The following is an 18,000-nucleotide window of genomic DNA, read 5'->3' on the forward strand; positions in this document are numbered from 1 at the left end:
AGAGAGGTGTAGATCCAAGTCTCCAGCCGACAGGGTGATTTAGCGCAGTTGTCAATAATCTGCACAACAAGTAACAATAAAGTTACTGATGTTGAGGAAGAGACTTCCGGTAGGGGCATTTTTATTTCCATTGGATCCCGTCTTCTCCACCTTCTATGTTTCAACCGGAAATAGTCGTACCCATTTAAAGCCACGTCGGTACTGGCCTCGGTCCCGCCCCCCACACTGCGAAACCGCTTCCGGGGTCAGGGCATTCCGGCCCGCCCCGCCGCCGGTGCAGTGTTGGAAGCTCCGGTTCTCCCGGAAGTGGCCCGGGTCTGTCTGTCGGGGTCCCCTCCATCCCGCTGGTGCTGAAGGCCGCGGGGGCGGCGGCGATGGCGGAGGCGGCGGCGCTGTTGCTGCTGCCTGAGGCGGCGGCGGAGCGGGACGCTAGGGAAAAGCTGGCTCTCTGGGATCGGAGACCGGACACGACGGCGCCGCTGACCGACAGGCAGACGGACTCGGTGTTGGAGCTGAAGGCGGCGGCAGAGAACCTGCCGGTGCCAGCCGAGGTGAGATGATGGGCAGGAACCGGCCTGGGGCGAGGGGGCTGGTCTCCTCGGGCGCCCCGGCAGGACCCCGGCCTCACGAACGTCTGCCCAGGATATCTCTCCACTCCTCCACGGCCATAGTGGCGGATCCGGTGGGAGGGGCCTCTCACCTCCCAGGCTGTTAGGCTTCGCTCAGCCTGCGACCCCGACTCTAATTCCGCCCGGGGACGGCTGTGGGGTGTCCTGCGGCTGGTGCTCGCCGGAACCCACTCCTCCCCCAGCAGCATGGGACGGTTGGCCCGGAGCCTTGCACCGAGCGTCTTGCCCCAGACGAGGCGTCCTGTCAGCCTAGGCGTAATCCTGCTGCCCACTCTCTCCCAGAAGGAGAGGCAGCCAACCCGAGGTGCTGTGCTGCAGGACAGTCTCCAGCGCGTGCTCATTTACCGCCTTAATGAATCACCTAGGTTGCTTTGTCCATGGGGGTCTTGGGGAGACTAAAACTTGGTCCTGAGTGAGTTTAATTTATCGCACATTGAACTATGAGCTCTCAATCAAGTGCAGGTTATGGGAGAACAGATTTATTTCACCTATTGCAAAGCAATAAAAATGAATTTTATTTGAAAGCTGGCTCAGTACATTATTAAGCAGTGCTGGTTTTCGGTGTTAGAGTCAATGTGTTTAATCCACTTACCATTAGGGATATTATGCACTACTGCTTCTTGTGTGATTCAATTCAATTAGTTGTAATAGCAGGAAGTAACATGAATTGTCAGATATTTGACAAACGTTTTCCAGTTTTGAGGGCCAGGTTTAGGAGGATTATTTCATATAAGCAGTGGTGATGGTTACTTTTGATGTTGGAAGCATTCTTTTCTCTCGCTCTGTCGCCCAGGCTGGAGTGCAGTGGCGCGACCTCGCTCACTGCAACCTCCACCTTCCGGGATCAATCGATTCTCCTGTCTCAGCCTCCTGAGTAGCTGGGATCACAGGTGCCTGCCACCACACCTGGCTAATTTTTTGTATTTTTAGTAGAGATGGGGTTTCGCCCTGTTGTCCAGGCTGTTCTCGAACTCCTGACCTCAAGTGATCTGCCCGCCTCGGCCTCCCAAAATGCTGGGATTACAGTCGTGAGCCACCGTGCCAGGCCTGAAGCATTCTTTTTATACGATTTGGAATTGTGTCCAAATGCAGATTGAGTTTAGAGTCTTCAACTTTTTCTGTCTTCCAACTTTAGACGTTTGATTTAAATGTTGTCTTCACATTCACTGTTGTATGCTCAGCCGTCAAATAGGCGTTCTTTCTTGGGTTTCTTTTTCCACCTCTAGGATGTGGTACCGGAAGTGGATCTGAAATAAATGAAGGAGCAGGTGGAAATTTTTTTGGCTCAGCTATGAAACTCTTTTATTCTCTGGATAATAAAAGTTGTTTGCTCTATAAATTTTCCAGTCTGTTTATAATTGATTTGGCTCCTACTGCAGCAGGATGCTTGGACTTAATAGCACTGAGGGTGTGATGGGGGAGATACATATTCTACAAAAAAATTTGTTTTCATTGTCATGGGTCATAAACTATTATTTCTTATTCTCATTGAGCATGAAGGAGAACGTTTGGAATGAACTAAATGGAATCTTTCATTTTCACCCCATTCTTCCATATTTATCATTAGCCACATGCAGTCTTTAACGTATGTTATGTCCCTACTCTGAGTTAGGTATTAAAGGTAGAAATATAAATAGGAAAGATGAGATCCTTAGCCTCATAGAGCTGACATAATTGTGGGGATCATGAACATGGAAAAAAAACAAGGTATGTTCAGACGGTGGTCCATAATATAAGGAAAATCAAATAGGATGGTGTGACAGAAAGGGATGAGGTGTGCCCTTTTAGAGAAAGAGGGAAGGCCTTTCCAAGGAAGTGACAATCTGAGGTGAGAACTGATGATGGAATACCTGAAGCTAGCCTTATAAAGACTAAAGAAATAACATTGCAGCTGGAAGAAAGAACAGCATAAGGTCATGGGTAGGGGATGAGCTTAATGAGTTCAAGAATTCAGTGAGAGTCTTCTGGTACGTGCAGCTTGGTATTGGATTCCTGTGAGAATGCAATAGCTGAGGCCAGGCGCGGTGGCCCACGCCTGTAATTTCAGCACTTTGGGAGGCTAAGGCGGGCGAATCACTTGAGGTCAGGAGTTCAAGACCAGCATTTTATCAAGAATATGCGAAACACCATCTCTACTAAAAATACAAAAATTAGCTCGGTGTGGTGGTGCATGCCTGTAATCCCAGGTACTTGGGAGGCTGAGGCTTGAGAATCACTTGAACCTAGGAGGTGGAGATTGCCCTGAGCCGAGATTGCACCACTGCACTCCAGCCTAGGTGGGTGACAGGCAAGATTGTGTCTCAAAAAAAAAAGAATGCAGTAGCCGAGCTGGTTATGCACACATCCTGGAATCTTTGAGAAGGCGGTTCTCATTGCTCTTCAGCTTTACAGCCCTCATTTTCCTTTTCTGAAGTGTTTATATGTCTGTTGGGAAGACTTTGGAATTAATTTTTTTAGCCCTATACTACTCTTTTAACATTGGCACCAAAAGAGACTGCCACAATTTTCACTTTGTCCAATCAGTATAACTCAAGGATTTTCTGTAGTGTTTCACAATTTTCACGAGATAAATTACTTCCTGAACAACTGGAACTGAGCAGGCTAGTAGAATAGCAAGAGGCCAACTAACTCTTAAGTACCTATGATAAAGATGTTAACTTCTTTAGAAAATAGCTTTCTCTTTTATGAAAGAGAACTAGTCTTATCTTAAAAAGGAATTATGCCCCGGCATTAGAGAAAATAATTTACAATAGAATATTAGGTAGACTTTTGTAGCCAGGGCAAACTTAGTAATGAGGGGCCTATTTCTTTCTGTTGAATTTAGTAATTCTTGATAAAATACTAAAATAATTTACCCCGACATTTACCTATAATTTACTGTTACATCTGTTGTTTTCTTGTAGGCTGTGTGACCTTAGATGTGATGTTTATCTTTTCTAAGCCTTAATTTTCTTCTTTATAAAATGGGGACATAACTCATGATGAGTACGTATCTCATAGGGAGTCGTGAGAAATATGTGAAATCACGTATGCAAGGTGCACGTGGCAAGTTACTTGCTATTATTGTTATGCTTTCTTTCAAATCATTAACATCTTAAAAGAATAGATTAGAATCCTGTGATGCTGAGCTGGTATAGGTGTCATTCAGACCAAAGGTAAGAAAAGGAGAGGTTAAGTGCCTTGAGGAAGGTTCTGAGACTCCACCTATACCTCTTCAGTAATTTGCTCCAAGCAGAGAACATGACATCAGGTTTCGTTTAGGGAATTAATTGATCAGATTGATTATAAAAGTGGTTTTCTCTAACCCAGAACTCTGCAAGAAGTAAAGCTTGGGAGAGAAAGGTATGTTACTTGTTATTTCAGGGACCTGCTCAGCTGGTCAGGCAAAGCTTGAGAATTTATTGTAGTTACTATTTAATGTTAGTGTCTCCATTTGCATAAACTATACCGTAGCTTTGCAGCACTGGCCCATTAGCAATCTAGAACTGTGTTCTGTCTCTAGTGGTACCTGTCTGCTCCATCTGGAAGCCAGGACAGTGCTGGTAAGCAGGAGGCATTCAGTCACCTCCTCCTTAGAAGTGAATGAGAAGTCAGAACAGGAAAGTGTGTGATACCACCACACCCCTTTTTGAGTTGTCATTCTCTACCAGGTGATTTGAGAAAGGAAGGCAGCTGCCTAGTCTACTTAATGGGGGCATTTTCTCATATGTTAAAAAGCAACTTGTTTTGCTACTTTAAAAAATTATTTGTTTGAAGTGATTGCATTATGGCTTCTCTCTTGCTTGGTTTGAGAGAAGATGGTTTTGTATTAGAACAAGGAAACAGGGAGTCTCCTTTTGCCTCTAGTTTTTAAAGTTCTTATGATTGGAAAGTAGTATTTGTACTCGAAGTAATCAAATAGAATACTCTTATAAGTTTAGAATGTATTTATTCACATCTAGGTTACAGAACATGTCCGGAATATCTATAGTTTCTCAAGTAGAGTTTTCAAATTATTTTATTTTCTAAAGTTGATTAGAGGATAAACTTTTTTTGGTTCAAGATAACAGACTGAGCACACAGGTATGACATCCCTAGATCCCTTTGAAATGACAGTAATAAATGTGTGGCACACCAAAACCAAAGATGGTATCAATGAACCTGAAAGTTGGGCATATTCATAGAAGGCAGGAAGCATGTAGTATCCTTTAAAAAATCATTCTAAAGACTTAATCACAGAACCAGGTGCAAATATTATAAAATTTGATAATCTAAAAAAGAGATAGTACAGGTGACAGAATTTGAGAGTAAACAGGGAACAGATATAGAGTTACTAATTTCTTTATCTTACATGGTGAAGTAAGAGTGTATATATAGGACCTAAAATTGATGAATTCAAACACGAAGCAGTAAATCTTTTTTTTTTTTTTAAAGAGTTGTAGAGCTACCATAAAAGAATACTGAAAATGGTTAAACTGGTGAAAAGTGAGGGTGGGGGAGAATGTTACTTTTCATTTTAACTCTTCTGATGATTTGGATTAAAAACAATTATATTCATATATTTTGAATAATTTTCATAAAAGATTGATCAAAAATTCAAAATTGTTTCTTTAGTTCCTTCTACTTTTATAGTTCTTCATTTTACCCTCAAATTCCTTAGAAAAACTCTCAAATTATAAACATTGGTATTGGCTTAAAGAAGAAGAATTGGACGAGCAGGGGAGAGGGAAGAAGGGAGACTTGCTTTTCACTTAAATATCATTCTGTATTCTTGGGACTTTTAAAATAAGCACCCCTTTATAGTTTAATGACAATTAATGACAATGTAAGAGTAAATTCTGTCTTTTCCTTATACTCTGTTGAAGGGACATTTTAAAATATTGCATATTAAGTGAAAAAGGTGAGGTGTGTATACCGTTATTTGGGTTTAAGAAAGGTATACTTCCTTTGTATATGCATAGACCATCTTAGAATAGATACTTAAGAAACTAGTAACATTGATAGCCTGCCCCTGAGGAGGAAACTAGATGGCTGGAGAATGAGTTCCAGGGGAAGGAGACTTTTCACTGACTCCCTTGAGTTTTGTGCCTTGAGATTTATTACCTATTCAAATAAATACACTTAAAAGGACAGCTCTATGTATTATAAATGATTCTGGAACAAAAGGAATTATACTTTTTATCTGGAATTTGTTATATGTTGTGAGGTAGTACTAGAATTATGCAGTGTAAGGCCTGATGAACTCTGATGGGAGAATATGATTATTATATTACTTATTAAAAAGGTGAAATAATGTAGATTCACTTGCAGTAATGAGAAATAATACTGTGATCTGTACACTTTCCCCACTTTCCCTCAATGGTAACATTTTGCACAACTGTAGTATCTGGTGTCACAACCGGGATTTTGACATTGATCTACATTCTTTCAGATAGATTTATAATCGTTTTTCTCAAAAGAAATTGAATTACAGATGGATATGGGTCTAGGTGATATTGGAAGACTGAAGTTTGCCAGGTCCTTTGTGTATTTTCAGTTTTTTTAGTGGTTGCCTTAGGATTTACAATATACAGATGGTCCCTGACTTATGATGGTTCAACTTACGACTTTTTGACTTTATGTGAAAGCTACATGTATTCAGTAGAAAGTGTACCTGTGGTGCTGGGCATGGCAGTGAGCCACAGCTCCCAGTGAGCCACATACTTTTGACTTAGGATATTTTCAACTTCTGATGGGTTTATTGGGACACAACCCCATCATAAGTTGAGGAGCGTCTGTACTACTTTAATTAGTCACAACCTACCTCTAAATATTATACCACTTCATTATGGTATAACAGCCTTACAGCAGAATTCTTTGGCTGGGCGTGGTGGCTTACCCCTGTAATCCCAGCACTTTGGGAGACTGAGACAGGGGGATCGCTTGAGCTCAGGAGTTCAAGAATAGCCTGGGTAACATAGTGAGACCTCGTCTCTACAAAAAAAAGAAAAAAAAAAATCAAAAAGTTAGCTGGGTATGGTGGTGCACGCCTGCAGCTCCAGCTACTTGGGAGGCTTAGGCAGGAGATGGCTGGAGCCCCGGAAATCAAGGCTGCAGTGAGCTGTGATTGCACCACGGCACTTCAGCCTGGGTGGCAGAACAAGAACCTGTCTCAAAAAAACACCTAAAACAGTATTCTTCCATTTTTTCTTTTCCCTGTTTTGTGATATTGTTTCAGGCATTTTACTTTTACATATGTTATAAACCCACAATACATTGTTACTACTTTTGCTTTTGACATTTCTTGCTGAGTGATTAAAAAAAGAAACTGTCATATTTACCTTCATTTTAATCATTTCTGGAGCACTTCAGTTTTTTGGGTAGATACGTTTCATCTAGCGTTATATTCTGCCTGAAGAATTTCCTTTAACATTTCTTGTAGTATAGGTTTGCTGGTAATGAATTCTCTCAACTTTTTTTTTTTTTTTTCGTTTTTTTTTTGAGATGGAGTTTCGCTTTTGTAGCCCAGGCTGGAGTGCAATGGCGCCATCTCGGCTCACTGCAACCTCTGCCTCCCGGGTTCAAGCGACTCTTCTGCCTCAGCCTCCCAAGTAGCTGGTATTACAGGTGCCCGCCACTACGCCTGGCTAATTTTTGTATTTTTAGTAGAGACAGGGTTTCGCCATGTTGGCTAGGCTGGTCCTGGACTCCTGACCTCAGGTGATCCACCTGCCTCGGCCTCCCAAAGTGCTGGGATTGCAGGTGTGAGCCACCACGCCTGGCGCTTTTGTTTGTTTTAAACAGTCCTTATTTCTCCTACGTTTTAAACAGATATTCTCTATAGGTGTAGAACTCTGAGTTGAGTGTTTTTCTTTTGGCACTTTAAAGATGTCGCTCTATTGTCTTCTGGCTTGTGTAATTTCTGATGAGAAGTCTGCTGTAATTTTTACCTTTATTTCTCTGTATAGAATATGTTTTTTTCCCTCTGGCTGCCTTCAAGCTTTTATCTTTGGTTTTTGAGAGTTTGAATATGATGTGCACAGAGGGGTTTGCCTGTGTGTATGTGTGTATTCTGCTTGGGATTCTCTGAATTTCTTAGAGCTGTAGTTTTATATCTTTCATTATTTTTGGAATGTTCTCAACAGTTATTTCTTCAAATATTTCTTCCACCCTGTTCTCTCTCGTTCTGCTTCTTTTGGGATCCCATTTCATATAATTTGATACCATCATATAATTTGATACCATCACACAATTCTTGGATGCTATGTTCAGTTTTTATTTTCCCACTCTGTTTTCTCTGTATGATTCATTTTGAGTGATTTTTATTGACCTAACTTCAAGTTCACTGATTTTTTTCCTTAACCGTGTTCTGTGTACTGATGACCCCATTGCAGGTATTCTTCATCTTTGTTACCATTATTTTTATTTCTCACATTTCCATTTGACACAGTTTTCAGTTTTCTGTTGAAATTGTATATCTGTTTATACTTCTTATCTGTGTGTTACACCAGAGCCTTTAACATGTTAATTACAGTTATTTTAGATTCCTTGTCTGATAGTTCTAGTCTCTTGCTCATCTGAGTCTGGCTCTGTTGATTGCTTTGTCTTTTGACTGAGTTGTTTTCTCTTTTTTTTTTTTTTTTTTTTTTTTTTGAGATGGAGTCTCCCTCTGTCACCTAGGCTGGAGTGCAGTGGCGCGATCTCAGCTCACTGCAAGCTCCGTCTCCTGGGTTCATGCCATTCTCCTGCCTCAGCCTCCCGAGTAGCTGGGACTACAGGCGCCCGCCACCACGCCCGGCTAATTTTTTGTATTTTTAGTAGAGATGGGGTTTCACCGTGTTAGTCAGGTTGGTCTTGATCTCCTGACCTTGTGATCCGCCCATCTCGGCCTCCCAAAGTGCTGGGATTACAGGCGTGAGCCACTGCGCCCAGCCTGTTTCCTCTTGTAATGTTTGCCATCTCTTTTTTCCCATGATTTGCCACAGGTGAACCAGTGCTTGCAGCCTGTCTCTTCCTGGATGTGCCTGTCGCTCCCCAGATTTTTATCTACTTGGTTACTCTGCAACACTGATGGATTCAAGACTAGTTATAATCTTGTGGATTATTTGGCTTTTTGTTATTGTAAGGGTGCAAGCAACATTTCTGTCAGCTTTCTTCATCCTAGCCTAGTTTTCATGTGTTTTCTGGTGTGTTTTCCAAATGTGAGCCATATCACCCCAGCCCCCCTTAGATATAATCTAAACAGTGCTGATAGAATTATGTGATTGAATTTGTGATGATCTGTTCATACAGAACTAAATTTTATTGCTAATAAAATATAATTTTGTAAAGACGGCTTTACAAGAAGTTGATTAGATTTATAAACTTACTCTGTTGCTGCGAGTAGATAGGAATAATAATATAATATCAGTACTCAAATTTATTGCTTACAATGTGTCAGGTCTGTGCTAAGTGCTTTACATGCAGCATTGCTTCAGGTGGGTTACCTTGCGTCTTGGGTGGCTCCCCAAGGAGACAGCTCATGTTGCTCATTAGAAGGGTTCTGCAGAGCAGGTGTAGATGCGGCTTATCTCAGCACAGCTTCCTCTGTCCTCCAGAACCCCTAGTGGCAGCACACGGTTGCTGATGACACTTTAGACTCAGGATAAATTCTTACTGGATTTGAGAAACTTAGTTCTTGCTGGGCCACAGTCCTTTTATACTCAGGGATTGTGTTACCATTCAGAGAGAGTTTACATGAACAAGTGATGCCCTTAATAAGACCTGTTTACCTACACCTGGGACCCTCCTGACTCTTGAGGCAGGCTCATTTGTGGGGAGAAGGCAGATCAAGGACCTTCCTAAATACTTTGTCTGCAGCTTTCCAGCATTCCAAAAAGCCAATTTTCCCACATCTTTGTTTTCTTTTTTACTCTTTTTTTTTTTTTTTTTTTTTGAGATGGAGTCTCACTCTGTCGCCCAGGCTGGAGTGCAGTGGCTCGATCTGGGCTCACTGCAAGCTTCGCTTCCCGGGTTCATGCCATTCTCCTGCCTCAGCCTCCCAACTAGCTGGGACTACAGGCGCCTGCCACCACGCCCAGCTAATTTCTTTTTGTATTTTTAGTTGAGACGGGGTTTCACCATGTTAGCCAGGATGGTCTCGATCTCCTGACCTTGTGATCCGCCCACCTCGGCCTCCCAAAGTGCTGGGATTACAGGCGTGAGCCACCGTGCCTGGCCTTTGTTTTTACTCTTTATAGCAGTGTTATGATACAGACAGTGTATCCATATCAGCTAAGAGAAGATAATTGAGGATTAGAAACATCAAGTAATTTGCCCCATGTCACACAGCTTATAAATGAACAGGAGCAGGATTCTAACTAGGCTGCATTGTAATGTACTTTACTGTACCATAAGTATAGCCCTATTTGAACCCATACACAAACAACTTTATTTTTAAAGGACAGTGTTTCTAAATTAGTGGTGCATTTTGCATCTAGCTTATTTTAGTTTTGAAGAGAAAATGCTATCTTCAGATGAAACTTCCATATTTAGAAAGTAGACAGGGCAGCAACTTCCTAAGACCTTGGATCTTGTCTTATATCAGTGGACCTTAAATGTCATAAACTAAGAACTGAGGGCTGAAAACTGGAATTGAATCTAAACAATTAGGCCCTTTTACTTTCCCCAGCATCTACTTTCCCTTTGTTTTGGTCTAAAAACAGTTTGTCTATATGCCTATAAATAAATTAACACCTGGTCTTTCTTTGGTAGTGGAGAACTAGAAAGTACTGTAGGTCCAATATTGTCAAAGTGAGACCTTGTCTGTGGGCCGCTTCTGAAACTGATGGGAAACTCTAAAATTCTTCCTATTCAGTTTTAATTTCAAAATTTGTCAGCAGGAAGGTGTGGTGAGATGTGCCAGTGGGTGGGTGGAAATGGTAGGAGGAGGTAATGTTTATTTCTAATCAATTCTTGGGTGTGATTTATTTATTTATTTTTTTAGACAGGGCCTCACTCTGTCACCCCGGGTGGAGTGCAGTGGCACGACCTTGACTCACTGCAACCTCCACCTCCTGGGCTCAGGTGGTCCTCCCATCTCAGCCTCTGTGGTCCAAGTTGCTGGACCACAGATGTGTGCCACCACACCCAGCTAATTTTTGTTTTTTGTATTTTTAGTAGAGACAGGGGTGTCACTATGTTGCCCAGGCTGGTCTCAAATTCCTGGGCTCAAGTGATCCACCCAACTCTGCCTCTCAAAGTGCTGGGATTACAGGCGCGAGCCACTGAACCTGGTCATTGGGTGTGATTTGTTAATCCTGTTGGTCAGGCTTTTGTGTTAGATACTGGGGAGGGCAAGCTACTTTCAATAGCACACAGGTTTTCTCTTTGCCTGGTGGTAGTTCACAAGAGGCTCAAGTGAGAAAATGTGTGTGGATTAGCACAGATTTACCACCCTTATTAGAAAGCTAACTCAGACCAGACGTGGTGGCTCATGCCTGTAATCTCAGCACTTTGGAAGGCTAAGGTAGGAGGATCACTTGAACCCAGGAGTTTGAGACCAGCCTGGGCAACATGTATAGACCCCCAACGCTACCAAAAATACAAAAATTAGCTGGGCGTGGTGTTGTGTGCCTGTAGTCTCAGCTACTTGGAGATTGAGGTGGGAGGATGGCTTGAACTCTGGAGGCAGAGGTTGCAGTGAGCTGAGGTGGCACCTTGCATGTCAGCCTGGATGACAGAGCAAGACCCTGTCACCAAAAAAAAAAAAAGCTTACTAATGGTGGGACCTCAGTGTCATGTTTATATTTTGAGATGAGCATTTAATATAGGGCCTAAAATGTTAGTATTACATAGTATTTATTAACTTAATGTGATTTAATGGAAAATATTTCTTTCTCTTTCAAAACAACTGGGATGGAAACCCAATCTTGAGTTAAGTTCAGAGAATTTTCAAGTCACTTAAATATCTTTGTGACTCTCTTTTTTCAAGCTTCCAATTGAAGACTTGTGCAGTTTAACATCCCAGTCACTGCCCATTGAACTGACTTCAGTAGTGCCGGAATCTACAGAAGACATTCTCTTGAAGGGCTTCACTTCCTTAGGAATGGAAGAAGAAAGAATTGAAACCGCACAGCAGGTGAATTGCAGTATCTTTTCTAAGGATGTTTGAATATTTCAGATGTCTCAAGACAAGGCTAATAAAAAAAGTCCTGATTAAAAGTTCTGAACATTTGTCACCATAATTAACACCAAGTCTTTCTAGAACATTCTTGATTTTGCGTTAGTTGTGGCTGTTTAAGTGTTTTAAATGAATCTGTTGCCCAATTATAGTTATGATATAGGTAAAAAAACATGAGACTCCATGTTTGGACATTGACAGATTATTGAGGTTTTAATGTCTTGTGCACTTTTGACTTCCCCCAATGTCTCTTCTGTTAACCTGTTCCCTCAGTGTGTGCATGGGCACCCCTCCATCTCACTTGTTGCTAGGTAGTCCTTTTTTTAAAAACGCAAATATTCTTTTTATATTAACACTTGTAGTTATTTTTCAGTAATTTAGCATGTGTAATTTTTTCTTGGTTTTTGTTCATTCCTAATTAGAAACCTAAACTTATAGTAGTTTCTTCTGCCACTTTCCTTGTCTCCTCTTTCTTTTCCTATTAAGAGTCAAAGTTGAGGCATTTACCAAATAAAACATAAAGTACATGTGTTGGAACTGGATTACATATATAGTAAGTTGAGAGAGGCAGTTCTACAAACTGATGAAGAATTACGGTTCCTGAGCTAGGCTGATCTGCACCTGAAAGTCAGCTCCATCATTTAGCATCTTTGTGAGCTTAAGCAAATTACTTAGCTTCTTAGATCTTTAGTTTCCTAATGTATAAAACAGGGATAATTATATATTATTTCATAGGATTTTTGTGAGCGTTAAATAAGATAATGCATGTAAATTCATTGTGTAGCAAGTACACAGTAAACGCTCAGCAAATGATAGCCAAGGTACATGGCAAGCCTGTATACCCTTGACATTGAATCTTACTTGAGATTCAGTGTTCTCAAGTTCGCTTGAAGGTAGTCTTGCACCACATCTATGAACTTGTTTGGCCTGCTTAAAAAAAATCCTCTGGATGAAACTTGTACCTGTTCTCTCTTTAAAATTAAAAAAAACTAATATGCTGACTTATAATTTATGTACAATAAAATGTATTCATTTTAAGTGTCAGCTCAATGAGTTTTGAAAAGTGTATATACCTATGTGTGTAACTAACAACTATAATTGAGATATAAAATATTTCTATCATCACCCCAAAAAGTTTCTTCATACTTGTTTAAGGTCAACTCCCCACATCCCCCTTTTAAATAATAGATATTTTTCAGGCCAGAATTCAGATCCAGGGCTAACTGATACCAGAGTCCATATTCTTTTTTTTTTGTTTGTTTGAGATGGAGTCTCACTCTGTCGCCCAGGCTAGAGTGCAGTGGGCGATCTTGGCTCACTACAAGCTCCACCTCCTGGGTTCACGCCATTCTCCTGTCTCAGCCTCCCGAATAGCTGGGACTACAGGTGGCCGCCACCACGCCAGGCTAATTTTTTGTATTTTTAGTGGAGGTGGAGTTTCACTTTGTTAGCCAGGATGATCTCAATCTCCTGACCTCGTGATCTGCCTGCCTTGCCCTCCCAAAGTGCTAGGATTACAGGTGTGAGCCACCACACCCAGTGAAGTGGCCAATGTTTTAATATCCTTTGCTTTTCCTAGCATATGGATATTGTGGATATAATTAAATTATTTTCTCCTGGCTTAAAACTGATTATGTCTGAGCCCTAAACAATAAAACTTGGATAACGCCTGTCCTTTTGACTTGCTGTTTAGCATGTAGCCACTTTTAATTTTGTCAGTTTTAGTTTTGTTCACAATATAATACTCTATTTTTCCAGTTTTTCTCATGGTTTGCAAAGCTGCAAACTCAGATGGATCAAGATGAAGAAACTAAATATAGGTATGTGTGTCTCTTGCATTTGTTGAATATCTTAATTTTTAGATCACAGTCATCTGAAGCATTTCATGATCAGTGTCTTTAAATAAAATTGAAGTATTAAGAAAACTGTAACAGCCATATATTCTCTAAGAATAGCCAGTGAGAAGATTTGGGTCTTTAAAACTGTTATTTAGAAGTTGTGTGATTAAAAACAAAAAGAATTACATTATAATTAATAGGTTAGGAAGGATAGATGTTAGTTTTTAGATAACTCCAGAAAGAACTAGGTTCAGGTAGGAGTTGTTGAGGAATTCCAGGAGGTGTTTGTTGCTTTTTAGAAGGAGAAACATCCCCGAAAGACTTTCAGGATGGCCACTTAGGTTGGTTGTAACTATACTTCTGTCAGTGGATGTTGACAGCATGGGGGAAATGACAGTGTACAGTTTCTAGCTGATTTGGGGGCTGTGGGTTGAGTGTCCACATTCAGTGTATTGATTTGTTGATGACTATTATTGCTAGGCAGTGTGGTAGACTCTTTAATGTATGATCCCATTTAATCTTCGTAACAGCTGTGAGGAAAGATATTACTATTCTTATTTTACAAATGAGCAACCTGAGGCCTGGAAATAATAAGTTACTTGCTTAATCTCATGCAGACTGGGCAGAGCTGGGGCTTGGACCCAGGTCTTCTAATTCTAAATCTAGAATTCTTTCCATGACATCACACCATCTTTTAAAGTGGGAAGTGATCTGAAGGATTGGCCTTACTTGGTGCCTTGGGATGGCTTTGGTGTCCCAGTCTTTAGAAGTTGAGCCGGTGATTCATTGCCTTATATGTGAAAAGCCAGATTATGGCTTCAAGGCTAATTCCTTTTGTTACTTATAGTATTAGTGATTTGCCTTCTTAAGTATTGAAACGGTTTATGACATAACTTTTGGTACATTTCTTAACATAATCAACTTATGTGCGTAGGTCAGACTTTCCTCCTGAAATTCGAACATTTTGGGAAAAATGAGCCTTTGTTGTTTTTTTACTGTGCTTATTGGGGGAAAAGATTATTGCCAATCCCCTTTTGGTTCTGTTTTCTAGACAGATGAGGGATTACTTGTCTGGGTTTCAGGAGCAGTGTGATGCTATATTGAATGATGTAAACAGTGCTCTTCAGCATCTGGAGTCTTTGCAGAAACAGTATCTTTTTGTGTCCAATAAGACAGGAACCCTACATGAAGCCTGTGAGCAGCTCCTAAAAGAACAGGTAATTTGGAGTAAGAGAGAGGATCAGTCATTATATTTAATATTTTAAAATAGATGAATACAGTTTTATTTTAATTTTCTTAATTTCTCCAAGGTGTTCATCTCTGCTTTGTTTGAGGCCCTGTGCTCAGCATGCAGATTGTTACACTGACAGCCTACTTTTTAAGTGCATGTGAATAGCAAAGGCAAGCCTTTTTCTGTTTTGAGCTGTTAGGTCTCAGTACAATTTCCAAATGTAGTGGCTATGTTGGTTTGCTCTGACCACTCTTTATTACTGACACTTTTATTTTTTATTTTTATTTTTTTTGCTCTGTTGCCCAGGCTGGAGTGCAATGACATGATCTCAGCTCATTGCAACCTCGGCCTCCTGGGCTCAAGCGATTCTCCTGCCTCAGCCTCCCAAGTAGCTGGGATTACAGGCGTGTGCCACCACACCTGGCTAATTTTTGTATTTTTAGTAGAGACAGAGTTTCACCATGTTGGCTAGGCTGGTCTCAAACTCCTGACCTCAAGTCATCTGCCATCCTTGGCCTCCCAAAGTACTGGGATTACAGGTGTGAGCCACTGCACCCAGCTACTGACACTTTTCAAAGAAGCATAGTGATTGTACCAATGGTGAGATTTTGAAAAGATCAACTGATTGATTACTTTTGACTTAGAGCTAGAACACTTAAGTTAGTGTATCTCAGAATTTTCTCTGTATGTACTTTTATGTGTTTTAAAAATGCGATCATTTATTATTTTATGAAGAGATCATATAAAATTTACTGTAATATTATCGCCTATTTTAGTTCATGATTGTAGAAATACTTGAGCTGAATTCTCATATCTGATATAAACCTCTGTGTCTAATGTAAATCTATTTAGTGTGACTTTGAGACTGGCATGTTGATTCTTATATTCTTATAATAATTGATTTTTCTCTTTTAAAAAATGCAAGTCGGAACTTGTTGATCTGGCTGAAAACATTCAACAAAAGCTTTCCTATTTTAACGAATTGGAAACTATTAACACAGTAAGCATTGTTCTTTACTTCTTATAAAGTTAGTGACTTCTGTTTTATTTTTGCCTTTCTTCGTGTAATCTTTAAATCTATAAATTGGCTTGAGTGATATTTTAACTTAGCTTGCTTGCTGATAAATATTCCTATTTGTAGACAGTGGAGATACCATTACCAGTTCAGATTTTTAAATATTTGAGTTAAGATGTATTTCTTAAATTGTATTCTTGGTATTAAAATCTCTTTATTGGCTACCTCTTATAGTTTCTTTTTTGTAAGCTTTGAAGAAGATCATAAGAAGAAATATTCAGTTTTAGATTTTGCTGTGGTTATGCTACCATGATAGTAGTCAAAACATTTTTAAAACTTATTCTCATGTTTAGTTTGAAGAAAAGTATAGTCCTCAAAATGTATAGTTGCATCCCAATAAAGTATAATAGTTCCAATAAAGACAAGTGTGTAAATTATATTTCTGTGTTTCTGACTCATAAATTAATCATAACTATGTATAAGTCATGTTATTAAAATCATTTAATCATAGGTATTTAGTTTATTAAAGACATAGAACTAAAATTTGTGGCTAGTTAACAATGGAATGCAATGGAAAGTAGTTCATTGCCAAGCTATTTGTATATCAGGATAAGAAATGATTGGTTGTATTTTACTTTCATAGTATGACTGCTAAATATAGTATGACTGCTAGTTAATCCTTTAATCTTCAGAAAAATCACCACTGTTTGCAAGCAGAAAAATTATGCATATTGTATACCAGAAAGTGAGAAATCTAGGTATTTCATATATTATTTGAATATGACATTGTATAGTGGGGTAATATATACCATGTCCTAATTCATGAAGAGTCCCATTAAAGCTTATTAGGAATAAACTGAATTAAATCAGTATGCTTTTTCTATTTGTCCCTTCTTTATTGTACATGTGGGCTACATTTGAGGATATTTTGGTGACTTTTAAAATTTATTATAAAGACATGTTATGTCCTAAAGGCAAATATGCTGACTCTAATCTATAGTTTCCAACTTTTATCTGTATCATTTTTTATGAATTAAGATTGTTTTCTTTTTCTCTTAAAGAAATTGAATTCCCCTACATTGTCAGTGAATAGTGACGGATTTATACCTATGCTGGCCAAGTTAGATGATTGTATAACATATATCTCATCTCATGTAAGTCAGAGTATTTTTGCATGTTTTAAAGAAATCTTTAGATTCCTATTCCTGTTCCTATCTTTTTGTGTTTTTCAACTTTTCTGTGTTTAGCAAACGTTCCTATTATATTACTTCTTGTGCTGTAAAGTGGTTATTTCTGCCCAAGGGAAAAATATGTATTTGTAACATATTAAAGAAAAGTTGTAGTGAATTCTTAGTCGTTATTAGCAGTGGTGTTAAAAAGTACTTTTAGCTCCTGCAACAGCCCCTGGAATGGAACGCATCCTGGCTGACTCAGCTTTATCCCATCTAACAGGATGAGCCGTTTTTAAATTGTTGGAGTCTTGACGTGCTCGGTATTTCTTTGGAAACAGAAAGTGTTACTTGGGGGGAAATAAAGGGACAAGCCCTTTGATTTAATCACCCTCTATTTCTGTTTCTTCAGGATTTATTGCTGTGTTTATTTCCCGTACTCCTATTCTTTTCCTAGTTGGGTCTTACATATTAGCCTTGAAGTCCGTGGGGTGCTGAAAATATCTTTTACTAACAACTGCAAATATGTATTGAGCTCCTACTTTGTGCCAGGCACAGGGGGTTTGACTGTGACTAAGACAGTCACAGTATTTATTCATCTTCATGGAGTTTATGATCTTTATGAAACCTGTTTTTGAACTGTATATATTGCTTTACATAGGGACACCTTGGTTTCACTAAAAGCTTGCTTTTTATCTGTGTTCATTTCCACTTTGTAAATCTTTCTCTTTTCCTTACAGCCTAATTTTAAAGATTATCCCGTATATTTGCTGAAGTTTAAACAGTGTCTTTCTAAAGCTTTGCACCTCATGAAGACATATACTGTGAACACACTACAGACCCTCACAAGTCAGTTACTGAAAAGAGTGAGTTAACTGATCTCAACAACAGGTTTTTGTTATTGTTGTTGTTTTGATTCATTCATCTTCCATAATCTTTGGCTGAGATTAATTAGTACTTTGTAATTCCAAAAAATTTTAACCTTTTGTTAAGAATACG

At 39.6% G+C, this 18,000-nt stretch overlaps 1 protein-coding gene across 1 annotated transcript in view; it reads left to right on the forward strand.

Annotated features, from left to right (window-relative positions):
• The first annotated feature begins 242 nt into the window (after window positions 1–242).
• Window positions 243–18,000, forward strand: part of COG3 (component of oligomeric golgi complex 3) — a 74,612-nt gene continuing 56,854 nt past the window's right edge. The window contains exons 1-7 of the mRNA XM_054446350.2: window positions 243–551; window positions 11,560–11,706; window positions 13,507–13,568; window positions 14,638–14,803; window positions 15,743–15,817; window positions 16,894–16,986; window positions 17,742–17,867. Coding sequence (XP_054302325.1) covers window positions 375–551; window positions 11,560–11,706; window positions 13,507–13,568; window positions 14,638–14,803; window positions 15,743–15,817; window positions 16,894–16,986; window positions 17,742–17,867 — 846 coding nt within the window. The 5' untranslated portion in view covers window positions 243–374. The remainder of the gene's footprint in view (window positions 552–11,559; window positions 11,707–13,506; window positions 13,569–14,637; window positions 14,804–15,742; window positions 15,818–16,893; window positions 16,987–17,741; window positions 17,868–18,000) is intronic.

The sequence above is a fragment of the Pongo pygmaeus genome, chromosome 14 (assembly GCF_028885625.2).
Source record: "Pongo pygmaeus isolate AG05252 chromosome 14, NHGRI_mPonPyg2-v2.0_pri, whole genome shotgun sequence".
NCBI lineage: Eukaryota > Metazoa > Chordata > Mammalia > Primates > Hominidae > Pongo > Pongo pygmaeus.